Source organism: Notamacropus eugenii, chromosome 3 (genome assembly GCF_028372415.1).
Source record: "Notamacropus eugenii isolate mMacEug1 chromosome 3, mMacEug1.pri_v2, whole genome shotgun sequence".
In the NCBI taxonomy this organism is placed as follows: domain Eukaryota; kingdom Metazoa; phylum Chordata; class Mammalia; order Diprotodontia; family Macropodidae; genus Notamacropus; species Notamacropus eugenii.
The window spans coordinates 246,877,015-246,901,834 of record NC_092874.1 but is presented as its reverse complement, the minus strand read 5'-3'; the positions used below and the strand labels follow the sequence as shown (position 1 = coordinate 246,901,834).

General features: G+C 38.5%; 1 protein-coding gene across 1 annotated transcript; it reads right to left on the bottom strand.

The window, feature by feature from the left end:
• Nucleotides 1-827: 827 nt before the first annotated feature.
• On the bottom strand, nucleotides 828-18,727 carry YEATS4 (YEATS domain containing 4). Its single transcript, XM_072655352.1, has 7 exons — nucleotides 18,311-18,727; nucleotides 15,095-15,214; nucleotides 12,806-12,872; nucleotides 12,622-12,716; nucleotides 10,130-10,222; nucleotides 9,963-10,050; nucleotides 828-2,117 (listed from the first exon to the last, which is right to left on the bottom strand). The coding sequence occupies exons 1-7, from the start codon at nucleotides 18,359-18,361 to the stop codon at nucleotides 1,948-1,950; spliced, it is 684 nt and encodes a 227-aa protein (XP_072511453.1). The 5' UTR covers nucleotides 18,362-18,727; the 3' UTR covers nucleotides 828-1,947.
• Between the last annotated feature and the right edge of the window lie 6,093 nt (nucleotides 18,728-24,820).

Genomic DNA, 24,820 nt, shown 5'->3' with positions numbered 1-24,820 from the left:
CCTTTCACAATTTAGCTCAAGCACTACCTTTTACATGAAATCTTTCCTGTGGACAGCTTTTTGGTGACTTTTCTTCCCAAAACTTGTCTTGTATTTAATATTTTGCATATACTTGTGCACATGTCGTTTTGAGGCAGTGGTAATATGTAAGAAGAGGGAGGTTGATCAATGGAAAAGATTAGGTACACAATATATAGGGGTTACTAGGTGGCACAGTGGATAGAGTACTGGGCAGGAGTCAGGAAGACTCATCTTCTTGAGTTCAAATCTGGCATCAGACACTTACTAGGTTACAAGCAAGTCACTTAACCCTGCTTGCCTCAGTTTCCCCATGTGTAAAATGAGCTGGAGAAGGAAATGCCAAACCAGTCCAGTATCTTTGCCAAGAAAACCCAAAATGGGGTCATAAAGAGTTGGACACGACTGAAAAACAAGTTGCTTTCCCCATTGGACAGCCGGAATGGTTTTCTTTCTTTATTATCTCTAGTGCCTGGGCATCATGCCTGGTACCTGGCAGTATATGCTCAACAGTGCCTGATGGACTGATGTGCACATTCCTCACTTCATTTGAATTGGGACATGGCATTTAGGTGCTTTTCGGGGGCTGTTATAAGAAGGGGGTAGATCTTCTGCTACTCACAAAGTACGTGCTTGAGACATGGCTTTTTTAGCTCTGTATTTTTCATTTTCAAAAATGAAGGTGATGACCTAGATAACCTGAGGTCTATCCCAGATCTAAAAATTCCCATTCTAAACCACGACATTACAAAAGCTTTGGATAATCTCTTGTAGTAGTATATTTAATAAAAGTCATTCAAAATTTCAAATTAATCCATCAAGATTTATTTTATCTTCAAACATTTATTTACAAACTATATTCAAACATGGAAATATGTTCTTTAGCCTCCTAAGATTATGCCTCAGTAAATGACAGGCAGTGTGGCCTAGTGGATAGAGCTGGACTCGGTGCCAGCAAGGCCCAAGTTCAAGTCCCATCTTTGACACACACACTGGATGTGATGATCCTGGGCAAGTCATTCAACCTCTCCGTGTTTTAGGCAACTCTCAAATTATAAATTGCAGAGAGGATGCCTGCCTGCACTGGCAGAAGGGAGGTCCTAATACCAATGAAATCACAGGTGCAGTCCTTATTGCCTAAATGGGAACCAACAGTCACAATTCCTTGAAGAAATTACTGCTGTTCTGCATTGTCTTAACCCATGAGACAGAATACAAAGACTCCCTTCAAAACCTAGAAGGCAACAAAAAGTAAACATTCAATATTGTCCACTGGGAATGAACACTTTCCCAGGTGTCCTTGGAGCTGTACAGTTTACATTTGCAATGTCCTTCATACTTCAAAAGGCCCTTCATGTCCATTACTGATCCATAGGTGGCCAATGTTGCTCTGTGGTTTTCAATGTTTTAAGTCTGCACAGGCTTCATGTGGTGGAGGGATCACTGCAGGTGAGGAAAGGTTCATTTCTGTGGTGACCTCTCCGTAGCTCATGTGAAATAGGCTTGAGCCTACTGGAAGCAGTTAAATGGGCAGGTCCATTTTTTAAAACTCTAATTCTACATTCTGAAAAAATACAAAATTTATGCAAAAGCTATGCCTTACGGTGAAAATTTCTCACGAAAATTATCAAGCTTTACACACAATGCAATTAAAAACAACAACAACAATAAACCAGAGGTTGTGCTTGAAGTTATAGAAATGCCCTCAGTGGATTAGCAAAATGCTCGTACAGTGCATTTTATAATTACATATGCAGATTTTACATTCAAATTGTTTAAGAGGTACAAATCCTTGGATTCTCTGTTAAGAAGCCTAAGACAGACAACTATGCCTGGAGTTCCTTTAAGAAACATAATAGCACTTACTCCATTTCACAAAATCCACTTTATTTTCAGTTGCTTCTCTACTAAATCCTTGTGAGATTTTTTTTATATCTCTTTAGTCTGATCATCTTCTTCAAGCTTCCTGATTTCATTTTTTAAACAATTGATAGTTTCACGACTTGCTTTTAATCTCTCTTTAAGTTCAGCAATTTCAAAGCTTGTTTTTTTCTTGGCAGCTTCTAATTTTTCCCTGGTTTTTACTTCAAGTTCAGCAACTGGGAAGAAAAAAAAAGATAAATCATTTTATTATTTTCATATAAAAATATCTCCAATACGCATGTCATATGATTTTAGCACTATTTCTAGATAAAAGTTTTCCATAATATTTAGCAAACACAGAACATCAATCCTCAACTTTTATTTCGCACCCAGCAAATAGGCCAAGTTAACAAAAGAGATGGGAATAGTCAATGTTAGAGGGATTGTGGAAACACAGATGGGTTTGTACATAGTTGGTGGAGCTGTGAACTGGTTCAGCTATTCTGGTAAATTATTTAGAATCATGCAAAGAGAGTGGCTAAAATGTCCATACCCTCTGATCTAGAGATTCCACTTTGAGCTCTCTAAGGAGGGCGATGACAAAAGAAAGGGTCCCCAAATACACCCAAATATTTATAACAGTAACCTTTATGATAGCAAAGAACTAGAAAGAAAACCAATGCCTGCCAACTAGGGAATGGCCCAAGAAACTAGTTCATGAACGTAATGGAATATCACTGTGCTCTAAGTTGCGAACATGAGGTATACAGGGAAGCATGTGAAAGACTTATTTGAACTGGAGAAAAGTAAAATAAGCAAAACTAGGGAAAAAATATACAACGACAAGAAAAGAGTAATGGAAAGACTAACAAGAAAATGTAAGTGAATGCTACCAAATTACGATGACCAAGCTTGGCCCCAAAGGAAATATGACACCTCAACACTTCTGTAAAGAGGTGGAGTGCCATGTGTGTGCAATACCGTATATAATGTCAGACTTTTTGATATGTTGGCCAGTTGTGCAAAACTTTCTTCTTTTAACTTTTCTTATGAATAAATAAAAAAGCATTTATTAAGAGCATATTAGAGATATAAACAGAAAAGTAAGACAGTCCCTGTTCTCAAGGAGGGCATGATCTAATGAGAAAGATAAAACACTGTAAGAGATGCTTGTCTGGTAGGAGGTATAAGCAATGATGTGGCAAGAAATGGTGATATAAAAACAAGAGCTACCAAGAAAAAAATTATTTAAAAACAAGAAACAAAGAAAACACACACAAGGTAGGGGAAGTTAATGTCAAGTTGAGCATCTGAACTCAAAGTATTTATAATATTTCCACAGTTGTATAAGGATACCAGACTTTAACATACTATACATTTAAGAGCTTGTGTTGTAAAAGGCTCGAATTTCACCTAATTACAGATTTTTAGTTGGAAGGCACCTCTTCTTAGCCACCTAATCCAATCCATACACAGAAAGAATTCCCATTCTAACATACATGACAGGTGATTTTCCAGCTTTTGTCTGAAGATGTGAGACAGCTTTTGGACAGTTCAGTTTGAGAGTTTTTCTAGACTTCAAATCTAAAACAGCGTCTCTGCAACTTCCATCCATTGCTCCTGGTTGAATCCTTTGGAGCCAACAACAATAAAATTAATCCCTACTCCACAAGATCTCCCTTCAAACAACTGTTCCTCATATAATTGACTGAAGGTCCTTCATCATGGATGCCCTATTCTGGACACTAGATTTTGTCACAGTTTATTTTAAAAACCATGGCGCCCAGAAATGAACACAACACCAGAAGAGGTCTGGCAAGGGCAGAATACAGTAAGACTATTGCTTTCCTATTCTAGAAAATTAGGCCCCTCTTAATGAGCCCAAAAATGCATTAACTTTTCTGGTTGTGACATCAAGTTGTTGACTCTTACTGAATTTGTATTATAGCACACTAAAAAATCCCTATCTTTTTCAGAACTGCTGTTAATCAGTATGGGCTTCCCCTATATTATATTTATAAAGTTGATTTTTTTTCATAGTGAGCTATGAGACATTTATTTCTATATTATTCCATCTAATTAGATTCAGGTCAGTGCTCTAGGCTGTCAAGATCCTGTTGGATTCTAAGCCTGTTAACTATCCCTCCCAGCTAAAATTTGATAAGCTTTTACCTAGGTCACTGACAAACATGTTAAGCAGCACAGGACCAAGCATGGACTGCTGGGACAATCCACTGAAGACTTCCTGCCTAAAGTTCAGGTAAACTATATTTAGAGTATTCCCTCCATCTAGTAACCGAAATATGCTCTAAATCCTCTTTATATATTCTATAGTCTCTAAATATGCTCATTCATTTGTAATAAGGTTAAAAGTTCAGCACATAACTAAGTAATGCTTAGCTAGATATATAGCTAGTACTCTATATTTAAATACACATAACTGAATCCACTATACTATTAAAAATATGTATGAAACATCTGTGCACTTAGTATTTTAAATAGTAAACATTCCATTGTAACCAAAGATAAAGCTTCTTCAACTCTAGAAGTGCACAGGAAGTCAGACAGAGGAGCCCTCTGGCAATATAGGTAAGGAGGGTCCTCCAGCAAAGCCAATGCCAGCCTAACCTGAGATAGATCACGCATAACTTGCCAGGTTCTTCTATGACTGCAAAAAGTAAGAGAAGATGGTTCCCCTAAGAAAGGCCTAGAGTGGAGACTAAGGGGTAGCAATATGGCAGACACAGACTAGATGAATAATTTAAGAATTACTGAATTCTTTGAAAAAATTGGAATTAACCCTCCCCCCCCCCAACAAAAACAAAGATGGGACAATATATATCATTTCTAGAAAACTGCCCAGATCTACCCAAACCAGAGGGGTGAAGAGATAACAGAATTAACTTATAAATTCTTGCAAGGAACTCCAAAAGAAACTCCCAGGAATGTCAAAGTCAAGATACTGAGCTCTCACATCAAAGAAAAAAACACTGAGAATCTAAAAAGAAGCTGCTCAATCAAGTACTAAGGAGCTAGTCAGGATCACACAAGACCTGGCAGCTTCTACCATATGTAAGAGATCTTGGAGTGATATATATCAGAGCAAAGACGGTGCCATAACCAAGAAGAATTTAACCACTAAGGCAGGAAATGGATCATTAATATAGAAGAGAGGATTTTCAAGTATTTTTAATGAAAAAACCAGAACCGAGTAAAAACTCTGAAATACAAAACATAAGAGGAACTGGAAAATACTGTATGATGATGTGCTGCTAGCATTCCAAGAGAGAGGGCTGTACAAGTGCCCTTTCAGGACCTTAATGCCTTCAAAGGGTCTAACGGCTGTTCTGAGGACCTGAAGGGGGAAAGGTAACAGAAGGGAGAAGGAGGACACAGGAGTGTAAAAAGAAGGATGAGCATAAAACTTGTTATTCTCCCAAGTGAGTTGGTGTGCATGAGAAGCCACACAGACACAGAATAAATATCAGATGAAATTCATCCTTACCTGAACAAAAGAGGCCTTTTGAACACACACACACACAGTTTTAGACATATCTAGAACTCTAGATATGGGGGGACAGGGAATAGTCACTCTGGCTGGTATTATCCTCACTCTTTTTACCTAACCCTCCTGAGCAAATGAATTTCCTGATCTTTAAGGAAGAGATTAAAAGAAAATGGGAGGAGGGGGAAGGAAGATGCAGCTTTGGGGCAGAGTGAAGTGAAAAAGGTGGAGCCACTGAAACATTTTAAAAAACAAACAGAACAGAATGATGTTCAGAAGGAGGCACAAACCAGAACAATTCTGTTTCTATGATTTGTTCTTTGACCTACTCATTCTTTAAGATTAAATTAGTTTCCAATTAATTTTTAATCTCTTTCCATGGACCTTTATCAAACATAATGTCTACTGCATTATCATCTGATAAATATGCATTTAATATTTCTGCCTTTTTGAAGTTTTTAATGCCCTAATACAGGGTCAATTTTTGTGTAGGCGCCATATATTACAGAAAAAAAAGGTATATATTCCTTCCTATTCGTGTTCAATTTTTTCTTGAGGTCTACCATGCCTAACTTTTCTACAACTCTATTTACCTCCTTAACTTCTTTCTTGTTTATTTTGTGGTTAGATTTATCTAGTTCTGAGAGGGAAAGTTGAGGTCCCCCCACTAGTATAGTTTTACTGTCTCTTTCCTCCCACATCTCATTTAACTTCTCCTTTAGAAATGCGGATGCTATACCATTTGGTGCATATGTTTTGTACCGATATTACTCCATTGTCTATGGTTCCTTTTAGCAAGATGCAGTTTCTTTCCCTGTCTCTTTTAATTAGATCTATTTTTGCTTTTGCTTTGTCTGAAATCATAATTGCTACCCCCCCCTTTTTTTTTTTACTTCTGCAGCAGCATAATATATTCTGCTCTGGCTTTTTACCTTTACTCTCTGCTTCAAGTATGTTTCTTGTAAACAACATATTGTAGATTCTGTTTTTTATTCCACTCTGCTACTGCTTCCATTGTATGGTAGAGTTCATCCCATTCACGTTCACAGTTATGATTACTAACTCTATTTTCCTTCATCCTGTTTTTTCCCATTTATACTTTTCATTCTCTCTCCTTTCACCCTGCCCCTCCTCACCAATGTTTTGTTTCTGACCACTGCCTCTCTCCATTTGCCCTCCCTTCTATCAGGCCACCTCCCTTTTCTTATTCCCCTTCCCTCCCATTTTTCTATAAAAGGACAGGCCTCTACATTTTTCACAGGCTGCGTGAAATCCTTTGGTGGGCCGCAGATTGTGCAAGCCTGCTATAGGACAAGATAGAGTTCCATACCCAACGGAGTGTGTTCTCCCTTTGAGCTAAATCTGATGAGAAAAGATTCAAACAATGCTCCCTTCCCCTCCCTTCTTTCCTTCCACTAGGGCTTTTGTACCTCTTCACGTGACATAATTTACCCCATTCAAGCAGAATAAGTTTGAAAGTAATAAATTTACTATATATTTTTCCCCTGTTGATGAATAATTTACATTGAAGTTACATCTTAATCTAACATAGTCTCAACAAACTTCAGTCTTAAAGATCTTTGCCTTAAGGGGTTAACATATAATACCTTAAGAGATGGTGATCTGGAGATCACCAGGAGATTTACAATAATCAGGAGATTTATAATAATTTTCCAGTGTTTTTTTGATTTCTGTTCAATATGGTCTACCTTCAACAGAGACCTTCTCACAACAAAAAGCTTTCCTTGCTCTGGACAAGCTCTCAGATCCTTAAGCTCTGTGGTGAATCGCTGCTATTTGAAAATAGCAAAGGATGTGGTTACAGACCCAAAGATTTCTAGTGACACTGATTTGTCAACAAGACTGGTCACAAATTCATCAAAATAACTTCCTACTTCTTTAACAATAAATGACTTCAACTGCTGTGCCTCTAATGTCAACAGTCAGTATCTTCCTTGTCAGGTGCTGTTTGAGGTCAAATTGACTATTTTCTTCTATCTGCAGGGTCTCTTCCTGTGTGTACAATTTCTTCTTTACGTGGACTTTTCCTCATCTTTTTTCTTTGGCTATGAGCCAGTGACTTCTTATAGAAGGTTACTTTTCATCCAACATAATGTTGGGTAAGTGGGTGGCAGTGGCTTTCTTGGAGACAGTAAGTGAGCAAGTGTAGTTCTGCACTCAACTAGTGAGAAGCCCCAGTCTGTGACGGTGCTGCTAGCCCCTGTAGTAAGCAGGTCAAAGTTCCTGGGACTACTAGTTCTTCCAGTCTCCCTGTCCCAATATACTTTTGAAAAAGCAAGCCATAGGAAATGGAAATTCAAATTCTTTTTCCTGTTGAAATTAAAAATTTTTAAAGTCTGAAAAAGTTTCTGAGAGAACAACACAACCGAACACCATTGTACTCCTAATCCTGAGCTGCAGATAATCATGCTGAATGGGCCTGCTATATATTTATGTTATCTAGTCTCAACCTGGCTTTCCTTGGTGCAGTAAGTCTAATCACTAATTATCTTTCAACCTCTTCACAGAGATCATTCCAAACCTTCTCAACCTTTCCTCCTCTTAACAGTGACCTCACTGACTACTTTGCTGAGAAGTTCTGGGCCATGTAAAGGGAGCTTCCTCAAATCCCCTAATCCTTGCAGACATCTCTTCCATCACCTTGTTTCATTAGAAATCATTCCAGTTTGCTGCATGTATTTTCAGTCTCTTCTGTTCTACTGGGTTCTTTCCCTCAGCTTACAAACATGCTCTGGTCTCCTTTACCTTTGAAACAATGATAAAAATCTTTTCTTTGCTTCTCCCAGCTCCTCAAGCTATCATTCCTAAAAAGAGTATCCTACACTTGGTGCCTCTATTTTTTCACTACTCACTTACTGTTCAGCCCCTGGTAACCTGGCTTTTGCTCACACCACTCTACTGAAACAGACTATTTCTATGATCCTTATCAAATTCAATGGTCTTTCTTCTGTCCTCATCCTGCTTGATTCCTCATTAGCATCCATTACTCTACTCTCATGCTTTTCCTCTGCTTCTCTGTTTACCTCTCTTCTCTTTTACTAGCTCATCTTCCTCTTGGCCCATGAATTTACCTTCAAGTTCTGTCTTAAGCCTCTCCTCTGGAGTAACTTTCCACTGTATGGTTTTAATCCTGCTATCCAGACAAGTCACAAATGCTTATTTCCATCTCACCATTTCTCTAGACACTATTACTTTACTTTCAGCTGCATCTGGCTCTCTCCACCAGGATGTCCTATCAGCACCTCAAACTCAGGATGTCTAAACTGAGCCCTCCACATGTTCTTTCCCCAACTTCTCTATTTCTTTTAATGGTACCCCTACCCTTTCTAGTATGCTAGGCTCCTAACAGTAAATTAAAACATCTTTTTTTCCTTTACCCCAAACAAAACCAATATGTTGCCAAGTCTTGTTTATGCCTTGGTCCCTCCTTTTACTCCTACTGCAACTACCTTAGTCTCAGGTCTTCTACTGCCTAAAGTCTTCCCCGCTTCTCAAACCATCTTCTGTAAGTAATCTTAAGGCACCATTATTTCAGTGCCTATCGAATCAGATATATACTTCTGGCTGACATTCAAGGCCTTCTACAACCTATTGCAACCTATCTTTACTTCATATTATTTTCCTTGATGTGTTCTACACTGCAACTGAATTGAACTTGATCTTTTTCTGTTTAGATGAATAAAACTAGAGAAGTTTTAATTGAAACAGCATTTAAGATAAAGGTTTTCTGCAATGAACAGATACCTATTATAGAGGTAGATGCTCATTCACATGGAAAAGAAGTTACATTTTGAAATATTCTGGTATTGATGACACACAAAGGAAAAGACCCATAATCTAAATAATATTTTTCACACACATTGCACTTTTTAATATTCAGAGGTGATCTCACACAAATATAATCTCACTTTATCCTCACAACAAATAGGCAGAGCAAGTATCTCTCTATCCTACAGATGACAAAAGGACAAAAATGGTGAAATGATTTATTCAAGATCAATGCAGAAATGGGACTATAACTCACATCTTCTAATTCCCAGCCCAGTGTTCTTTCATGTTAATGTAAAGATAGAACCAATTTTGTACAATGGAATAAATTTTAATCCCACATTTTAAATTCTCAAATGCAAATTTCCCCAAACTATATGACAACTGACACAGTTGAAAAAAATGCTTATCTATTCGTAGGACAGAAAATTGTAATTTTGCACATTTAAGTTCTTTCCACAAAGAATTTTGAAATAGATATTGAAATGTAACAAATATTTAAGGTAGGGAGAAGTCATCAAAATTCATGTTAACAAAAGATAAATACAAATAGAAAAAGCAGGATGAAAATCTCAAGAATGTGTTATGTGAATCCAACTTTTTGATATTTAAAAGTAGCACTACTTTGGGAGACATTTAGAATATACTTCACTGCTTCTTAACAGTCATATAATTTACTTAAATGAAAACTTTTATTAGCAATAATGACATCATGTAGCTTTTCTGCCATCACAAAATACAGTTTCCATGATAATTTATGTAAATTGTTATGTATTTTAACACTTACATTCTGTTTCATGCTTATAGGCTCCTAAGGTTAGCTGGCGAGACGTTGTTAATAACTGTTGCATCATTGCTGTTGGATCTTGAAATATCTAGAAACAATAAAAAACAAACTTTAAAGTGCTTCCCTTAAAAAATCATTTGAAGTCTCATTTAAAAAAAAATTCTTACCATTTCATCATAGAACTCAGAAACCACAGTCTTTTTCCCCAGCATCGCATTGGTGTCTGACTGAAATAGCTTTAATAAGTGATAAAGTGTTACCTATAAATAAAAATAGATGATACATAAATGTTTTCCATTATCATCATAAAACGTTTGTCAGTCATGTCACTGTGCTAAGCAAAGATAGTGTCAGTATAACATGTTCATTTATATAAAACTTTAGGGTTGACAAATGCTTTACACACATTTTAAAAATGTGATCCTCACAACGACCCTCAAAGTTAGGTGTTATTATAATCTTTATTTTATAGATGAGGAAACTGAGGCTGAGGGAGGTTAAATGACCTACCCAGGAACATACAGCTGGTGTCTGAGGCAGGATCTGAATACAGGTTTTCCTATTTCCCATGCCTACAATGCTCTCCCTCCTCACTCTGCTTCCTATCTTTCCAGGCTTCCTTTAATACTCAGCTCAAATATTTGAGTCTTGGTTCAAAACCTTTCCTGATTCTCCCCTGCTACTGCTACTACTTTCCTCTCCCTGAGAAACACACACACACAAACCCACGCGTGCGCACACGCACCCCTATATACGTATGAATATACAGATCTATATTATGTATTTTTATACATATATATCTATATCTATATGTGTATATAGGCACATGCATATGCCTGTATATATAAATGTATACACACACATATTTATGCACACATAATATAAACAGCTACATGCTATGTCTCTACGAGAATGTCAACTTCTTGAGGGCAGGGACAATGTTTTTTGCTTTTTTTAGCACAATGCTTATTGAATGATTAACTCAATTGACTAGGTGTCCCAACACCAAGCTCAGTGTCTATCTGCCATACCATGTTGAATTCCGGACTTTGTTTCACTGGCTTAGTGACAGAAAACACCTAATGTCTTTATGCAGCTTCCTCATCTTTTAAAGAGTTACTGTGACCTTTTCCTATTCTGAAGGGAGGGGACAGACTCAGTAATGAATGGTCTCTTAAAGCTCTTTCAATCTTGAGGAGTGCTAGTAAAGATTAATATTGCTTTCAATCCGTTTGCCTTCAAAAAGCCAGAATCAAATCAACTGGTGATGGTAATTCCATAGATAATGTTAAATCTACTGTTAAATAAATAATTTTTATATAGTGCCTACTACGTACCAGGCACTGTGCTAAGTGCTTTATACGCACTACTTTAGGTTTTCATAACAATCCTGTGAGCAAGAAGCTATTACTGTCCCTACTTTGCAGATGAGGAAACTGAGGCAGAGAGCAGTTAAATTACCTGCACAAGGTCTCAGAGTTAAGTGTCTGAGATTGGATTTGATCTGGAGCCTTCCAAACTTCAGGCCAGGCTCTATTCACTATTCTGTTAGCTACCCCAAAATAGCTCATAAAATTCCACACTACCAAATGGTTTTCTTTTTTTAAGCAAACAAACCAGGAATACTGGGGAAAGCTCAATAAAGGTGAAATGTCTTTTATACATTATGTGTGATGCTCAAGCCTACAGGTAAGTAAGCATACAACAAATGCTAATAAAATGAAAATGGAGAGTTTAAAATGAACAATTAATATGTCTATAAAGCACAGGAGTGGCAAAAGTGATCTGTTAACCAGTTGTGGTCAAGTAGGTGATTGTGCCTGAGGTACTTATGACCAGTCACAAATAATCATAAGTTTGAAACTATCAATAATTAGCAATCAAAAAATATTAAGATCAAGTAATCATATAACAAGATGTTAGTACTGGCATCAAGTTAAAAACATTAAAAATTTTATTTTACCTCCAGTCTATGGGCTAAATTATTTGCTCTCTCCTGAAAGAAAGGTATATTCAGTTCATACAACCTGGGGGGTGGGGTGGGGGGAGAATACACACCCACACACATACACATCTATACCCACACACCATCATCTTCATTGCCAAATATATTACTTCCTCATTCCCAAACCAAGGAGCCATCCCTTGTAACAAAAAGTAAGCAAGAGAGAAACAGTTCAGCAAAACTAAGAAACATAGAATTGAGTCTGACAGTATATGCAGTGTCTAATAAGACTGCTCAATAACATGCAGAGTATTTCTTCCAGTAAACAGAAAATGGTTAAGTATCTGTCAGCAATATTGTGGAAGTACCTGAATTGGGAGGGGGGAAGTTGGTCTAGATCAGGTCAAAACCATTTCTGCATCATGAAACCCCTGGTGATGTCTATGGATCCCTTTTCAGAAATAATGTTTTTTTTTTTAAATCCATCACTACATTTTCATGATGTTTATTATTTTAGAACTTATTTTATGCCTCCATTTTTTAATTTAATTTTTTATTTCTTGTCCAATTACATGTAAAAACAATTTTAACATTCTCCTTTCTCCTTCTCCCTCCAATTTGGAGTTCCAAATTCTCTCCCTCCACCAGCAGGCAATCAATTTGATATAGGACATGCATGTGTTGTCATTATGCCAAAATTTTAAGATTACTCACAGGTCTTTCATTAGGATCAATGAAAAATATTTTGATGATTATTTCAAATTCACCCCAACCTGTTTCTGTAATCTCATATGGTGGCTTAGTAACAACTGAAAAGAAAAAAAAATAACATAAATGCAAACACTGCTTATTTTGTTTTTTAAAAATACCTTATAAATTAAAAATCAAAGTAATATACCTCTTAAAGGATTACCATAGCTTTCATGCAATTTAAACTGGATTTTCTTCACATATGCTGACATATCCTAAAATACAAGCACAATGACAGATTATGTTCTACCATCTGCAAATTAAAAGCACTAGGGGAATAGTAAATTGCACAGGTAATATTTAATAATTAATTAAAACTAATTAACTAAAAAAAAGATGAGTGCCTCCTAATACTTTTAGTTTGAAAACTCAACTATTTTTAATTGTATAGGAAAGTTGGTGGTAAATATTTCTGTGTTCTGCAAAGAATCAGTCTCTACTTAAAGCCCAGATTTGCAATACAGGAAATTTACCTATATAAAATTATGTTCCTGGAAAAGGGTTGTTGACTAGAATTTTTCCGAAGAAAAAAAAAAAGCAAAAATGGGGCATTATGAGTCTTACTAGGGGCCTGAGGCTTAGCTTTTTGTAGAAATGACCATAAACATAATATTTAGCCATCCATAAACAAAATAAATGTATAAGACTTGCCAAAGTAAATATGACCAGATTAAACATAATTAATCTTACAGAGTGGCAAATTTTTGGCTCAAGGAGGAAAAAATAACAATCACTGTTGTCTCAGTAAGTTCCTTATCATTGGAAGTCTTTTTGTGGAGGTTGGATTTGCAGATTTTTTTGTAGAGGAAATTGTGAGTTAGCTATTTAGGTTTGGTTGAGATATCTGAGGTCTTTCCCAGTTCTAAGATTCCATCATCCCAAGTCACTTGTTGCTTTGGTCTTCAGGTTTCTTATCTATATGTTGTGTGGTGAATCTGAACAAGGTCTTTACATTGCTATGGGCCCCAGCTTCTTTATCTAAAAAGTGAGTTCAGACAAAATGGGCTATATGATATTCCAAGTCTATGAGAGACCAATTACATGAAATTATTTTTATTGATAGAACATTATAGCATACTGTATAAAGTTCTTAATGTCTTCATAATTTCTCTTACTTTTACACAATAAATCAAGTCAAAGAATACTACCAATGTCATATAAATCAGCTAGATTTTAACTGGGAAAGCAGTAGCAGGCATCTGTAAGGGGACTTCTGGGGAAACTTGAGGCACCTGATAAGCTGAGAAATACCTCTGGATCACTGCCTTCTTTTCTTATTGTAAATTTTTAGTGCCAAGAATAGGCATTGGAGATCAAACGGTTCAGGTCATTCTGTTGCTTCATAAACAGAAGGCCTTTTTGGTTTTTTGGGCTCCTATCAATTAGGTCCATCTATATGTCTAATATATTAGACATATTTGATCTTTAAAAGGGATAAGCCAATTTTTTTTTCACTCATCATCTTTGATCCCTCACTGCACAGTTGCTTCAAACTTGAAGACACACAGTGTTGAGCGGGGTCCTGAATCTACAAAACTAAGTCTTTCCATTTTAGCCACAAGTTCTGTACTTTTTCTAATAATGGTGTATTTCAATTTTCTCTAGAATACAGCCTTTTACTTTACTTGCCCCGTTAAATATGTTTAAGGATGCTACGTGACTATAAGCTAAACTGAATTATTTTCTAACAAATATATTGGAACTTACAAATCCAAATGAATGCTGGTCTTCAAAATATCTTAAAGTTTAGGCTGGAAGCCACTGATTCAAATGGCCCAGCTATTGTTAAGAACTGTCTTCGAAATAATTCATAAGGCCTAGCTAGATTCACATACCTTTTGCAATTTCCCACTCTACTCTTCAAACAGATTTAAGTGGCCTGGATTTAATCACAGGACTTACAGCTATCTGTGCACTTTTCTCAGCCCCCTTCGATTCTGCAAGCTTCAGGAGGGCAGGGATTGTGCATGGTCTTTGTATACACAAGACCTAGCTAGCATAATGCCCTGGGCACAGCAGATGTCTGATAACTGTTGGCTGAAACCTTCCATTCCTGTGAGGTCAGGTCCCTGCCATTTCTCTTGCATTGGAGTAAACTACCCACAAACCTTGAAAAGCATGATTATAAAAAACATGGAAGCAAATAATACCTTACTATATTTATTTGATATAATACCCCAGTAGTAATGGAATACTTTCCAAACCCCAAATTTTAGGTTAATATAATATCTGTAGCATTTTTGTTATAGTCAGTGGCAACAATCACACCAGTGATGGCATTATAACCTTCTGGTAAGTTAAAAAAAATGTCTTCCCACGAAAATGGCACACTCAAAATATATGACCTTAAGAAACTGTATTATCAGTTTTGATCAATGAAAATAAATTTAGAAAAATTGTTAGAATTGTTTATAAAAGACAACAATATTTCTCCTACCTCATTCCGGTATGGCTTTACATATACTGTCCACTGATGAGTATGACCATCTTCTTCTCTTTTCTTTCCAAAATAACGAGCAACATTGCCATAAACTATAGGTTTAACGATAGTAACCCCCTAAAAGAGAAATTACTTTATAACTCACTAAACATCATATTATGATTCAGAAACTAATAGAAGACAAAGTCTTAATAATTTACTATAGTTGTCAGGCGGCCAATAATTCAATAATTTCATTTCCTTCTAGTACATCAGTTTCGGATTAATTTACAAATGTCTACAATGCACCTAAAAAATGTGTTAGAAGTGTGCAAAACACTTTGAATGTAAATAGGAATAATTATTTAAATGTTTACCTTTGAAATTCTTTGATGCTGTTTTACTACTGTTACTTACCAGTCCCAACTAATTCAACCGCAGATGGGAATAATTTTGCTTGTGAAATTGATTAGACAATGAAAATGTGTCAAAATTTTTCTTTCATAAAAGTTTAACAATAAAGGCAGCAGAAGGCAGCTAAAGTGCTGAACTTGAAATTAGGAAGAACCGAGTCAAATCTGGCCTCAGACACTTGCTAGCTGGGTGATTTTGGGCAAGATCACTCTGTTTCAGTTTCTTCATCTGTAAAATAGTTATAATAGCACCTACCTCTCAGGGTTGTTGTGAGGATAAAATAAAAAGCAACACTATTTGCAAAGTCCTTTACGAACCTTAAAGTGTTAAAAAAAAATACTAATTATTATAAGCTTCTGATTTGTACATGATGCTAAAACACTATATGGCATGACACCAGCTTGGGGGAAGTAAAACACAGTGAGTGACTAAAATGTCACTACCACAGATTAACTATAGGTTTAGCCTTTGCAGCCTTCATCATCACCAAACATTTAAAACATTTAACATCATCAAAAACAAATTCACACTTGGGGTTCTCCATCATGGGCATTGTCAGCCGTTGAAACAAGGTCCAGTCACTTGCTCAATATCCTTGATATATTGTAACATAAGCTGGCTGTTAAATATATACACAGGGTAGGATGTAGTGGGGAGGCAAGGGATGATAAGACAGGCAAATACCTTCAAATTCTGATAGTCCTCCAGCTCGAAAGATCAAGAAACAAGAATTTATTGAGCATCTACTAAGTGCCAGGAGCAGGGGAGAGGGACTTGATCTGTGATTTCATTACCATGATCAATACAAATCATCATTTCCTCAGCAACTTGGGCAAGACGCAAAAGTAAGATAGCTCTTGCCCTCAGGGGGGCTGATATTCTAATGCAAGAGGATATATGTTCATTTTTAAGTAAAAATTGACTTTTTGGGGGAGTGTGTGCAGTGTTCTGTGACTTCATTAACATAGGGGGCTAAGGGTGAGAAAATGCCCTCAATCACTATATACACACACTACTCAGAAACTCTTAGTTTTAGAGAATTTCTTAGGATGCTGTGACTAGCTCAGAATTACATATATTTATTCTCTTTAAAAGAATCGAAAACCGATTCTTCTCTTTATATTTATTTGAACATACCTTTCTATTAGGTTCGCAGACTTAGAATTGGAAGGAATTAAGAGTTACCCGAGGCCCTGAGAGGTCAAGCATGTGTTTTTCAGGATCATTCAGCATTTGTTCTCTTTATATTTATTCTGTACACTCTTGTATGAGAGATTCATAGATTTGGAACTGGAAGGGACTTTGGTTGCTGTTTTTGTTCAGTCAAGACCAACTTTTTGTGACCCCAGTTGGGGTTTTGTTGGCAAACATTCTGGAGTGGTTTGCCATTTCCTTGTCCAGCTCCTTTTACAGATGAGGAAAATGAGGTAAATAGGGTTAGGTGATTTGCTCCAGGTTGCCCAGCTACTAAGTGTCTGAGACTGGATTTTAACTCATGAAGATGTATCTTCCTGATTGCAGGCCTGGTACTCCATCTACTGCACCACCTTCCTGTGGAAGGGAGCTTAGAGGTTGTCAAATCCTACCCTTTTGGTGTTACTCATTCTCCAAGAGGACCATGACATCTGGGAGGTGATGCCATGACATGCCAGTGAATTTGATTTAAGTGAGGCAAGACTGTGCAGAGTCACCAGCCTCACTTTCTCCTCTGGAGACATCTGGGTCCAGTGGCCAGATATGGATCGGGATGACTGGAGATGGCCCTGGATGCAGTGGGAGACCTTGGCCTTTTACGCTGAGGACTTTAACAGGTCTCAGTTTGGCCTCCTACTCCTTTATTTTACAGATGAATAAATGAAGCCTTCACTAAAGGCTTACTACCATGTGCTAAATACTGGAGATACAAAGAGAAAAAGACAGTCCCTGACTTCAAGCAGCTCCACAACGGGGAGTTAGCCCAAGTTCGGAACAGCTACAAATCCATGGTCCTTGATGTTAACGTCCCTTCCTTAACGTCATTCCCACCATAAGATACCAGCTTCTGATACTGAATCATTTGACAGCGCCAAGGACTTTGTTCTAATTAAGAAACCGAAGCTGACTTAAACTTGTGAGAGGTCTGGAGAGGCAGGATTTGAATCCAGGTCTTCCTTTCTCCCAAGTCCAGTCCTCTGTCTGCCAAACAACCTATGTCTTCCTTATCTCAGTTAAAATACAGGGTGTTTACTAACCGTGTGACCCAGGCCAAGTCACTTCTGTCTGCCTCAGTTTCCTCCTCTGCAAACTGGGAATAACAATAGCACCCTCCCTCATAGGGTTTTGGGAAGATCATCAGAGTTAACATATATAAAGCACTTTATAAATAATTGGTAAGTAAATGCCATTATTAATAATCAAAAATAAGGTGTCCCCAAAGTCCAAGTGCAATTGATAGCACCGGGGGCTCCTTGGCGAGGGGGGTATTTTACCGATTATATTTTATATATAATTATATTAATTTATTTGTCATATCTGTATCCTCAGCGCCCAGCACAAGGTTAGGCACAGAGCAGACAACAGATGAATGCTGGAAGACTGAAATGTCGGGGACGACGGCCTCCAGCGACCCCTCCACGCTCCCTCCCACAGGGATAAACTGAGAAGTCCAGACTCAACTAAACAGGAAGGCAGGGGGAGGAGCCGGAGCGGTTGAACCGGAAGGAAAACAGAGAGGGCGGCTCGCGCCAAAACGAGCCTCGTTCACGGTTCACGCTTCACTCTTCCCCCTCCCCCACCCCCTCCGCGCCTTCCGGCACCCCCTCCCCTCCGGCCGACGCCGACCTTCACTCTCCCGCCGGAGTCAGGTCCAAATTCGGCCATTCTCTTGAACATATTGCACCGGGGGAGAAGCCACCGCCACCGCCACCGCCGCCGCCGCCGGGGAGAGAGGGCCGGGGCCCCTCAGCGGCGCCGAGCGCTCCTTCCGCCCGGGCCTCGCCGCCTGCCTGGTCCGAGAGGAGGCGAACCACCGGGGCCCGTGGGGCCGCGAGCCCTCCTGCTCCGCTGGGCAGCGTCCGTGAGGCCCATCCAGCCCCGCGAGAGCGGGCGGAAGAGGTGGGGGAAAGTGGAGGGAGCGGGCCGAGGGAGCCGCGCGTGCCCGGACGCGCGTCCTCCTGCAGGTTAGCCGCGCGCCACTGCGGCTGCGGGGGTGGCGGCTTCGGCGGAATGCACTGCGGCTGCGCGGGTGGCGGCTTCGGCGGAATGCACTGCGGCTGCGCGGCCTGAGAGCCCCGTAAACCCCCTGCTGTGATCTCACAGCCCTGCAGTGTGGCGGGAGTTTGGTGGTGATCCAATATCCCCAATTTACAGACAGGATACGTGACTCTTCCTGCTTGAATCGGGATCTTTCTGATTTCTCAGGCTCTCTGCCTCCCGGCCACACTAGAGAACATGGGCAGAAGGGTGTCGCCCCCTCCCGGCGCCAGGCGGGAGCTCAGCGGGGAGAAAAGGCCCCTCCCTCCCGTCCTGGATCTCCTCCAGCCGAGTTTTGCTGAAAATATCTTGAAGTGCCCATAATTTATGTAGGTTTATTTTACATGGCGTGCTGATAAACATTTAACAAGTGGCTCTCTGAAGTACACCGAAAGCCGAACGATCAGATTGCCGTTGTACGAGCTGTCTCCAGCACGCCGCTCCCTGTACTTTTGCTGAAGTTTATTAATGGTATAATTTAATTTTTAGTTGCCTCTTTAGTTATGTGGCCTACTAATTCTTAACCCCCCCTTTTTTTTTTTTGGTATTACGACTCCCTTTTTTTCAGTCTGGTGAAGCGTATGGACCCCTCCTTAGAATAAGGTTTCTAAACACACAAAATTTAGTATTATGAAGGAAAACCAGTTATATTGAAATGCAGTTATCAAAATATTTCTAGTTAAACACTTCTGCCCCAGATAGACTCTCTTAGGAACACAGGTGACCTGTCCTGGTGTCCTTGAATGTTAATAACGTCTTCCCTTTGTTGGTTATCTCTGTATACCTTGTTGTAATTCACTGTTTGCGGATTAGATGGTAAGCTCCTTGAGAGCAGGGACTTTTTTTGCCGCGTAGCCTTTTCTGATTGCCCCAATTGTTAAGGTCCCTCTGAATGGTTTTGTATTTATTTCCTTTATTGTGTACACACATATGTTTCTATAAATTGAGTATTCTATTAGAATGTAAGCTCATTAAGCAAAACACTTTTTAAAATTCCTAATATTTGCATCCTTAGAGTCCTGTCTGGCACGGAGGACTTAATGTTTGTTGACAGATTTTTATGTTGGTTAATTTTGCTGAACTTTCCCCTCTACTCCCCCTTTTAAAAATCCTTAAGGAATGGTTTTCTGGGTGAATGAGGAAGGAGGAATGTATTTGGAGATTAACCTGATGTTGAAAAAATATCAGTGAATGAAAGAAAGAAAGGAGAGGAGGGAAAGAAGAAAGATAAAACATTTTTGGCCTTGAAATACTCAAAAGCACTCATGAATGAATCCTGGATGGAAGATGAAGCAACAGGGCACAAATATCCTACTGCCCAAAATGGTGGCTCCTGGAATGGTATTCCTCTTGAAGAACATTACAAGAGAGTGGAGAATTTGCACATAGACGTGCATGTGTAAGTTCCATATGTCAGAGGTACACTGCATTTGAGAACCACTGTGATAAACAGAAGACTTGCATGAATTGCAGTTTTGTTTCCTTTTCAGTCTGGGTAAAGAAAGCCTTATGCCATTCAGGGTCAAAGCAAAATGGCTAAAATCTCTACAAGCAGATCTTATATATTTCATATGCAAGGAGGTACGTAAGAGTGCCAGTGCTTAGCCATTTGGATGATGAGTTCCCATTTTTCCAGAATCTATCTAGGCCAAGCCAGATAGACCTTTCACTAAACTTTTCCTTCAACAAATAGACAACCAGAGTCCCAGTGATGGTTTCTGAAATGTGGAAGGAAATTGCAAGGATTCAAAGGGGACTTCCTCAAAGTGATTGAAAACAAGAAAACGAAATGCTGCAGTTGAGAAGGTTTTTGTAATACTTTTTCATGATTCTGGGATTAAAAGGTGGTAGTGATAGTCTTTCTTTCCAAAGTCCCTTTCAAAAGTCTCAATGGAAGTGATTGACATGGTTAAGAAAATCAAATTGATTTCTTACATACAGTGGCACCTGCTCGGCACCCCACTATTTCCAATGATAAACCAAATTTTATAATTCTTATATTCCCTGTTGGGAAATAGTATTTGGAAGTTGTTGCTTGTAAGGAAAACATTTATGACTAGAATGATCATAATATAAAACTAATGATAAATGACATGATTTTTTGAAGTTTACAAAGCACTTTGCATACAATCTCTTATTTGATACTTTTGGGATACAGAAGATGGATCATAGAATCATAGATTTAAAGTTGGGAGAGACTGGAAGAGCTCTCTTGCAATATCTGATAGATTCCTTGGTAATGTATTTCCCATCTATTCCTTTCTGTTGCTACCATGATTGTATGGTTCTTACCATCTCCTACCTAAACTTTTGAGTGTCCTAACTGTTTTTCCTGCTTTCATTCTCTCCTCATTCCAGTCCATCTCATGTATTACCATCAGATTTATCTTCTTAAAATACAGCTTTTTAGGCTTAGAAATTTTCAATAACTTCTCATTGCCTATAGGATCAAGTTCAATTTCCTTAGCACAGCATTCAAGTACAGATGGGTTTGGAACTGGTGAACTGACTACCTAAAGGGCAGTGTTTGATGAATCACTATTGACATGGAGTTTTGTCTTCAACGTCCCAGTGACCTGTCCTTGGCTTATCCTTATCAACAACTTTGATAATGTTTTTCAAATTTTCAGATGGTACAAAAGTGGGAAGGATAGCTAATATTTTGAATGTCAGAAATTGTAACCAAAGAGAGTTTGACAGTTCCACAGAGGGTGGAATCATAGAAGAAGGAATTTATTAGAGAGGAAGGTAAAGTTCTATACTTTGGATTAAAAATATTCAAGTATAGAATGATGGAAATACAGCCCAATTGATATTCCTATACTAGAAGTCTGACTGTACCACTTCCCTCTTAAGAAGCTTCAGTGGCTTCTAGGATAAAACAAACTCGTTCTTTTGGCTTTTAAAGCCCTTCACAATTTGGCACTAGCCTACTTTTCCTGTCTTATTGTATATCATTTCCCTACATGTACTCTAGTCAAACTGGCCTACTTTTTGTTCCCTTTATCCAGCATTCCATTTTCTTCCTTCATGTCTTTGCAAAGACTGACCCCTATACCTGGAGGTCCCTCTTTACCTCTACTTTATAGAATCTCTAGCTTTCTTTAAGTCTCAGATAAAGTGCTGCCTCTTATATAAGACCTCTCCTGATTCTCTAAGTTACTAGAGCTCTCTCCCATTATGATTTGTACTTTCTCTGTCTCGAACTCACCTCCACATCCAAGCTAAACTATTAGAGGACTGGCCTGAGTCCGGCCCAGTCTAGAACATTTTCCTGTCTTCAGTAGTCCCAAACATGTTGCCCACTTTCTTGGGGCTTACTCTCCAAACTACCAGCAACTTGGTCTGTTTTTTCCTCCCAGGATAAATTCATTGTGAGGCGACCTAGATGACTAGTGAGACCTCCCTTTATGTGTTGTCTTTCCCCATGAGAATGCAAGCCTGTCTGTTTTTTGTATCACCTTGTGCACAGTGTTTGGCACAAGTAAATGCTTTTTCTGGGAAGTGTTCGTCTAGCAACTTACAGGGTGGATGATCCAAAGGGCCATAGTAGTTTTGATTTGATTACTATGCCCAGAGAAAATAGAAAAGTGGACAAGGCAGCTGATAAGATGACTGGCGTGGTTGGCTGGATGGGATCTGATGTATGGTTTGGTTTAAGGTCTGCTGGGTATGGTAGGGTAGGTGAATTTGCACTCAGTCACCAATCAAAAAAAGCTCAGTTCTTGAAAAAGAGGTTCAAAGCTGAGATGAATGATTCCTTCAAGAACTTGAGGCTATGGTTTGTGGAGTCTGACTATCCATTCCTGGTGGGGAGAAGTGGGCCTTTGACAGGACTATTGGCAATATGTTCCTAGATGTGGGACTGCTGGAGGGGATGTGAAATATAAAACTTGTGCCAGAGAATCCCATGATATGAAAACATAGTATATGAAATTATTTTTTTCTCTCTGCTTGAATTCCTCACCCAGGACATCTGGAAAAATATGTACTTGATGCCTCCATTCCTCTGAGTCCAACTCCTTGCAAGTACACAGTTCATAATATTAAAGAAGGGAAGTTCTGAAAGAATGAAGAAAAGAAAACAATCTCTTGGCAAAGAAACAGAAACTATTATTGAGCAATCCTCTCCAAAACATCAACAACCTGTTTCTGGTCCCTTTGGACTTCTAGAGTCAGTACCTACCCTATAGCTGGAGGATTTGTTTTCTTGCAGTTCTGATTAAACCCAGCAGGTGGCACTAAGAAACAAGAATATTTTGTAATTCTTTAAATTTCTAAGCCAAGTGATTTGCTCACCTGCACTGTTGTCTTTAGGTCACTCAGACAAAGGCTGTGGCAAAAACCTTTTCGAAATTGAAAAAATCTCAGATGTTTTTCTTAGTTGTTGAACAAATGTCACATGTGGTATTGTAAATAATTACTTCAAATATAAATAAACCCCAGAAACCAGGATGCTGCAGTACATTTCTAAATACAATTGGCTTCATTTTTGGCTTTAAACACCCTCCTTCACTGATCATATCTGTGTGTGTTCATCCTTTGTTGCCAACGAAGACCATACCATCAGAGAAATGGTGACATGACTTGCACTTGACTTTCTTTTCTTTTCTTTTTTTTTGAGTGAGGGTGGGCTGTGCAGACCACCAGCCTCACTTTTCCTCCAGAGCCAGAATCCAGTGACCAGATATTCATCAGGATGACTGGAGATGATCCAGGATGAGGCAATTGGGGTTAAGTGACTTTCCCAAGGTCATACAGCTAGTGAGTGTCAAGTATCTGAGGTGAGATTTGAACTCAGGTCCTCCTGACTCCTGCAGCTGCCCCAACTGATCATATCTATTCCAAGAGAAAAGGAATTATTCTTTATAATGATTTAGAATATACTGAGCTTAAATATCATGGGGATCACTGAAAACTCTCTTTGCACATTCAATACTTTCAGTGAGGTCATCTTCTTGATGTTTTAAAACAAAAAATGAAAGAGGGCATAAGCAGATTTCAAGTTTATTTCATCTAAAAGATGAAAAGTTCTTCAGGGCAAATTTCCCTATCCCCACCCTCACCCCCCTCAGTATTATAAGAATATTCTTCTAAATTTCAAATACCTGAGAGTGGGGTAACTGAAGGCCTATTCTCTCATTCCTGAACTGTTAGATCTAAGTGGAACACAGTATTAAAGTAACTTGAATTCACATACCGCTTTAAGACTTACAAAATGCTTTTCTCACCAGCTTTATGAAGCAGGCAGTTATTCTTTAGAAGAGGAAGTTGAGACAGATAAAATGAGTTGTCCCTGAGCATGTTGAGTGAAATGAGGACATTGTGAAGACTTTTCATAATAAAAAAATGAGGAATATTGTATTTTCTAAATGAAATTTCTTTTCCATAAGACCTCTCTTTTTGGATACCTGATTTTCAGGAATCCAGCCTTGTGGGCAGCTGAACCCCCCCCTTCCCTTCTCTATCTGTGAAAGTGCTGTGGACTGTAGGCAAAACTTGGACTCAAATCTCCCCTTTGTTTGTTATAGTACAAGCTCCCCCTTTCCCCCTCCCTTCCTTTTTACTTTAGTTATAGAATAGCCACATCAGCAGTTAGTTAGGTATTAAATAAGGAAGTGTGTTGGGATAGGTGAATATTTCCTGGGTCTTGTCTAGTTTTTTGTGCTTAGATTGTAAGTCGGCCTCCCAGTCAATGGAGAGGTGGGATAGTGGGGAGATGGGATTCTTTGTGTAAGGGTATATAATGGTGTTTTGTCCTTTGTAAGTTACCTCCTTCCATCAGTCCCTTCCTGGTGGAGGGATGCCTCTTTCTCGCGAGAATTGAATAAATCACTTTCTGTTCTTATCTCGAGAAACCTCTTCATTTATTTAAAATTTTTGGGTAAGGGTCTTTTAGCCCATATGATGTTGATATCAGAACTTAAAGCAAGTATCTTGACTTCAGGTCCAGGGTGCTTTCTTTTCTTTTTTTTATTTTATTGTGTTGACTTTCACAATTACATTAAAAAAAAAGTGTGGGGACTTTTTAGGGTTTTTTTCAGTTCCAATTTCTCTCTTTTGCCTTTTCTTCTGCTTTGACCCATTGAGAAAACAAAA

Coding starts and splice junctions, on each gene's coding strand:
- YEATS4 (XM_072655352.1), bottom strand. CDS start 18,361: ATGTTCAAGAGAATGGCCGAATTTGGACCTGACTCCGGCGGGAGAGTG. Junction 10,223..12,621: donor TTGATCCTAATGAAAGACCT/GTGAGTAATCTT, acceptor TTTTATTTATAG/GTAACACTTTATCACTTATT. Junction 10,051..10,129: donor CTGAGTTCTATGATGAAATG/GTAAGAATTTTT, acceptor TATTGTTTCTAG/ATATTTCAAGATCCAACAGC.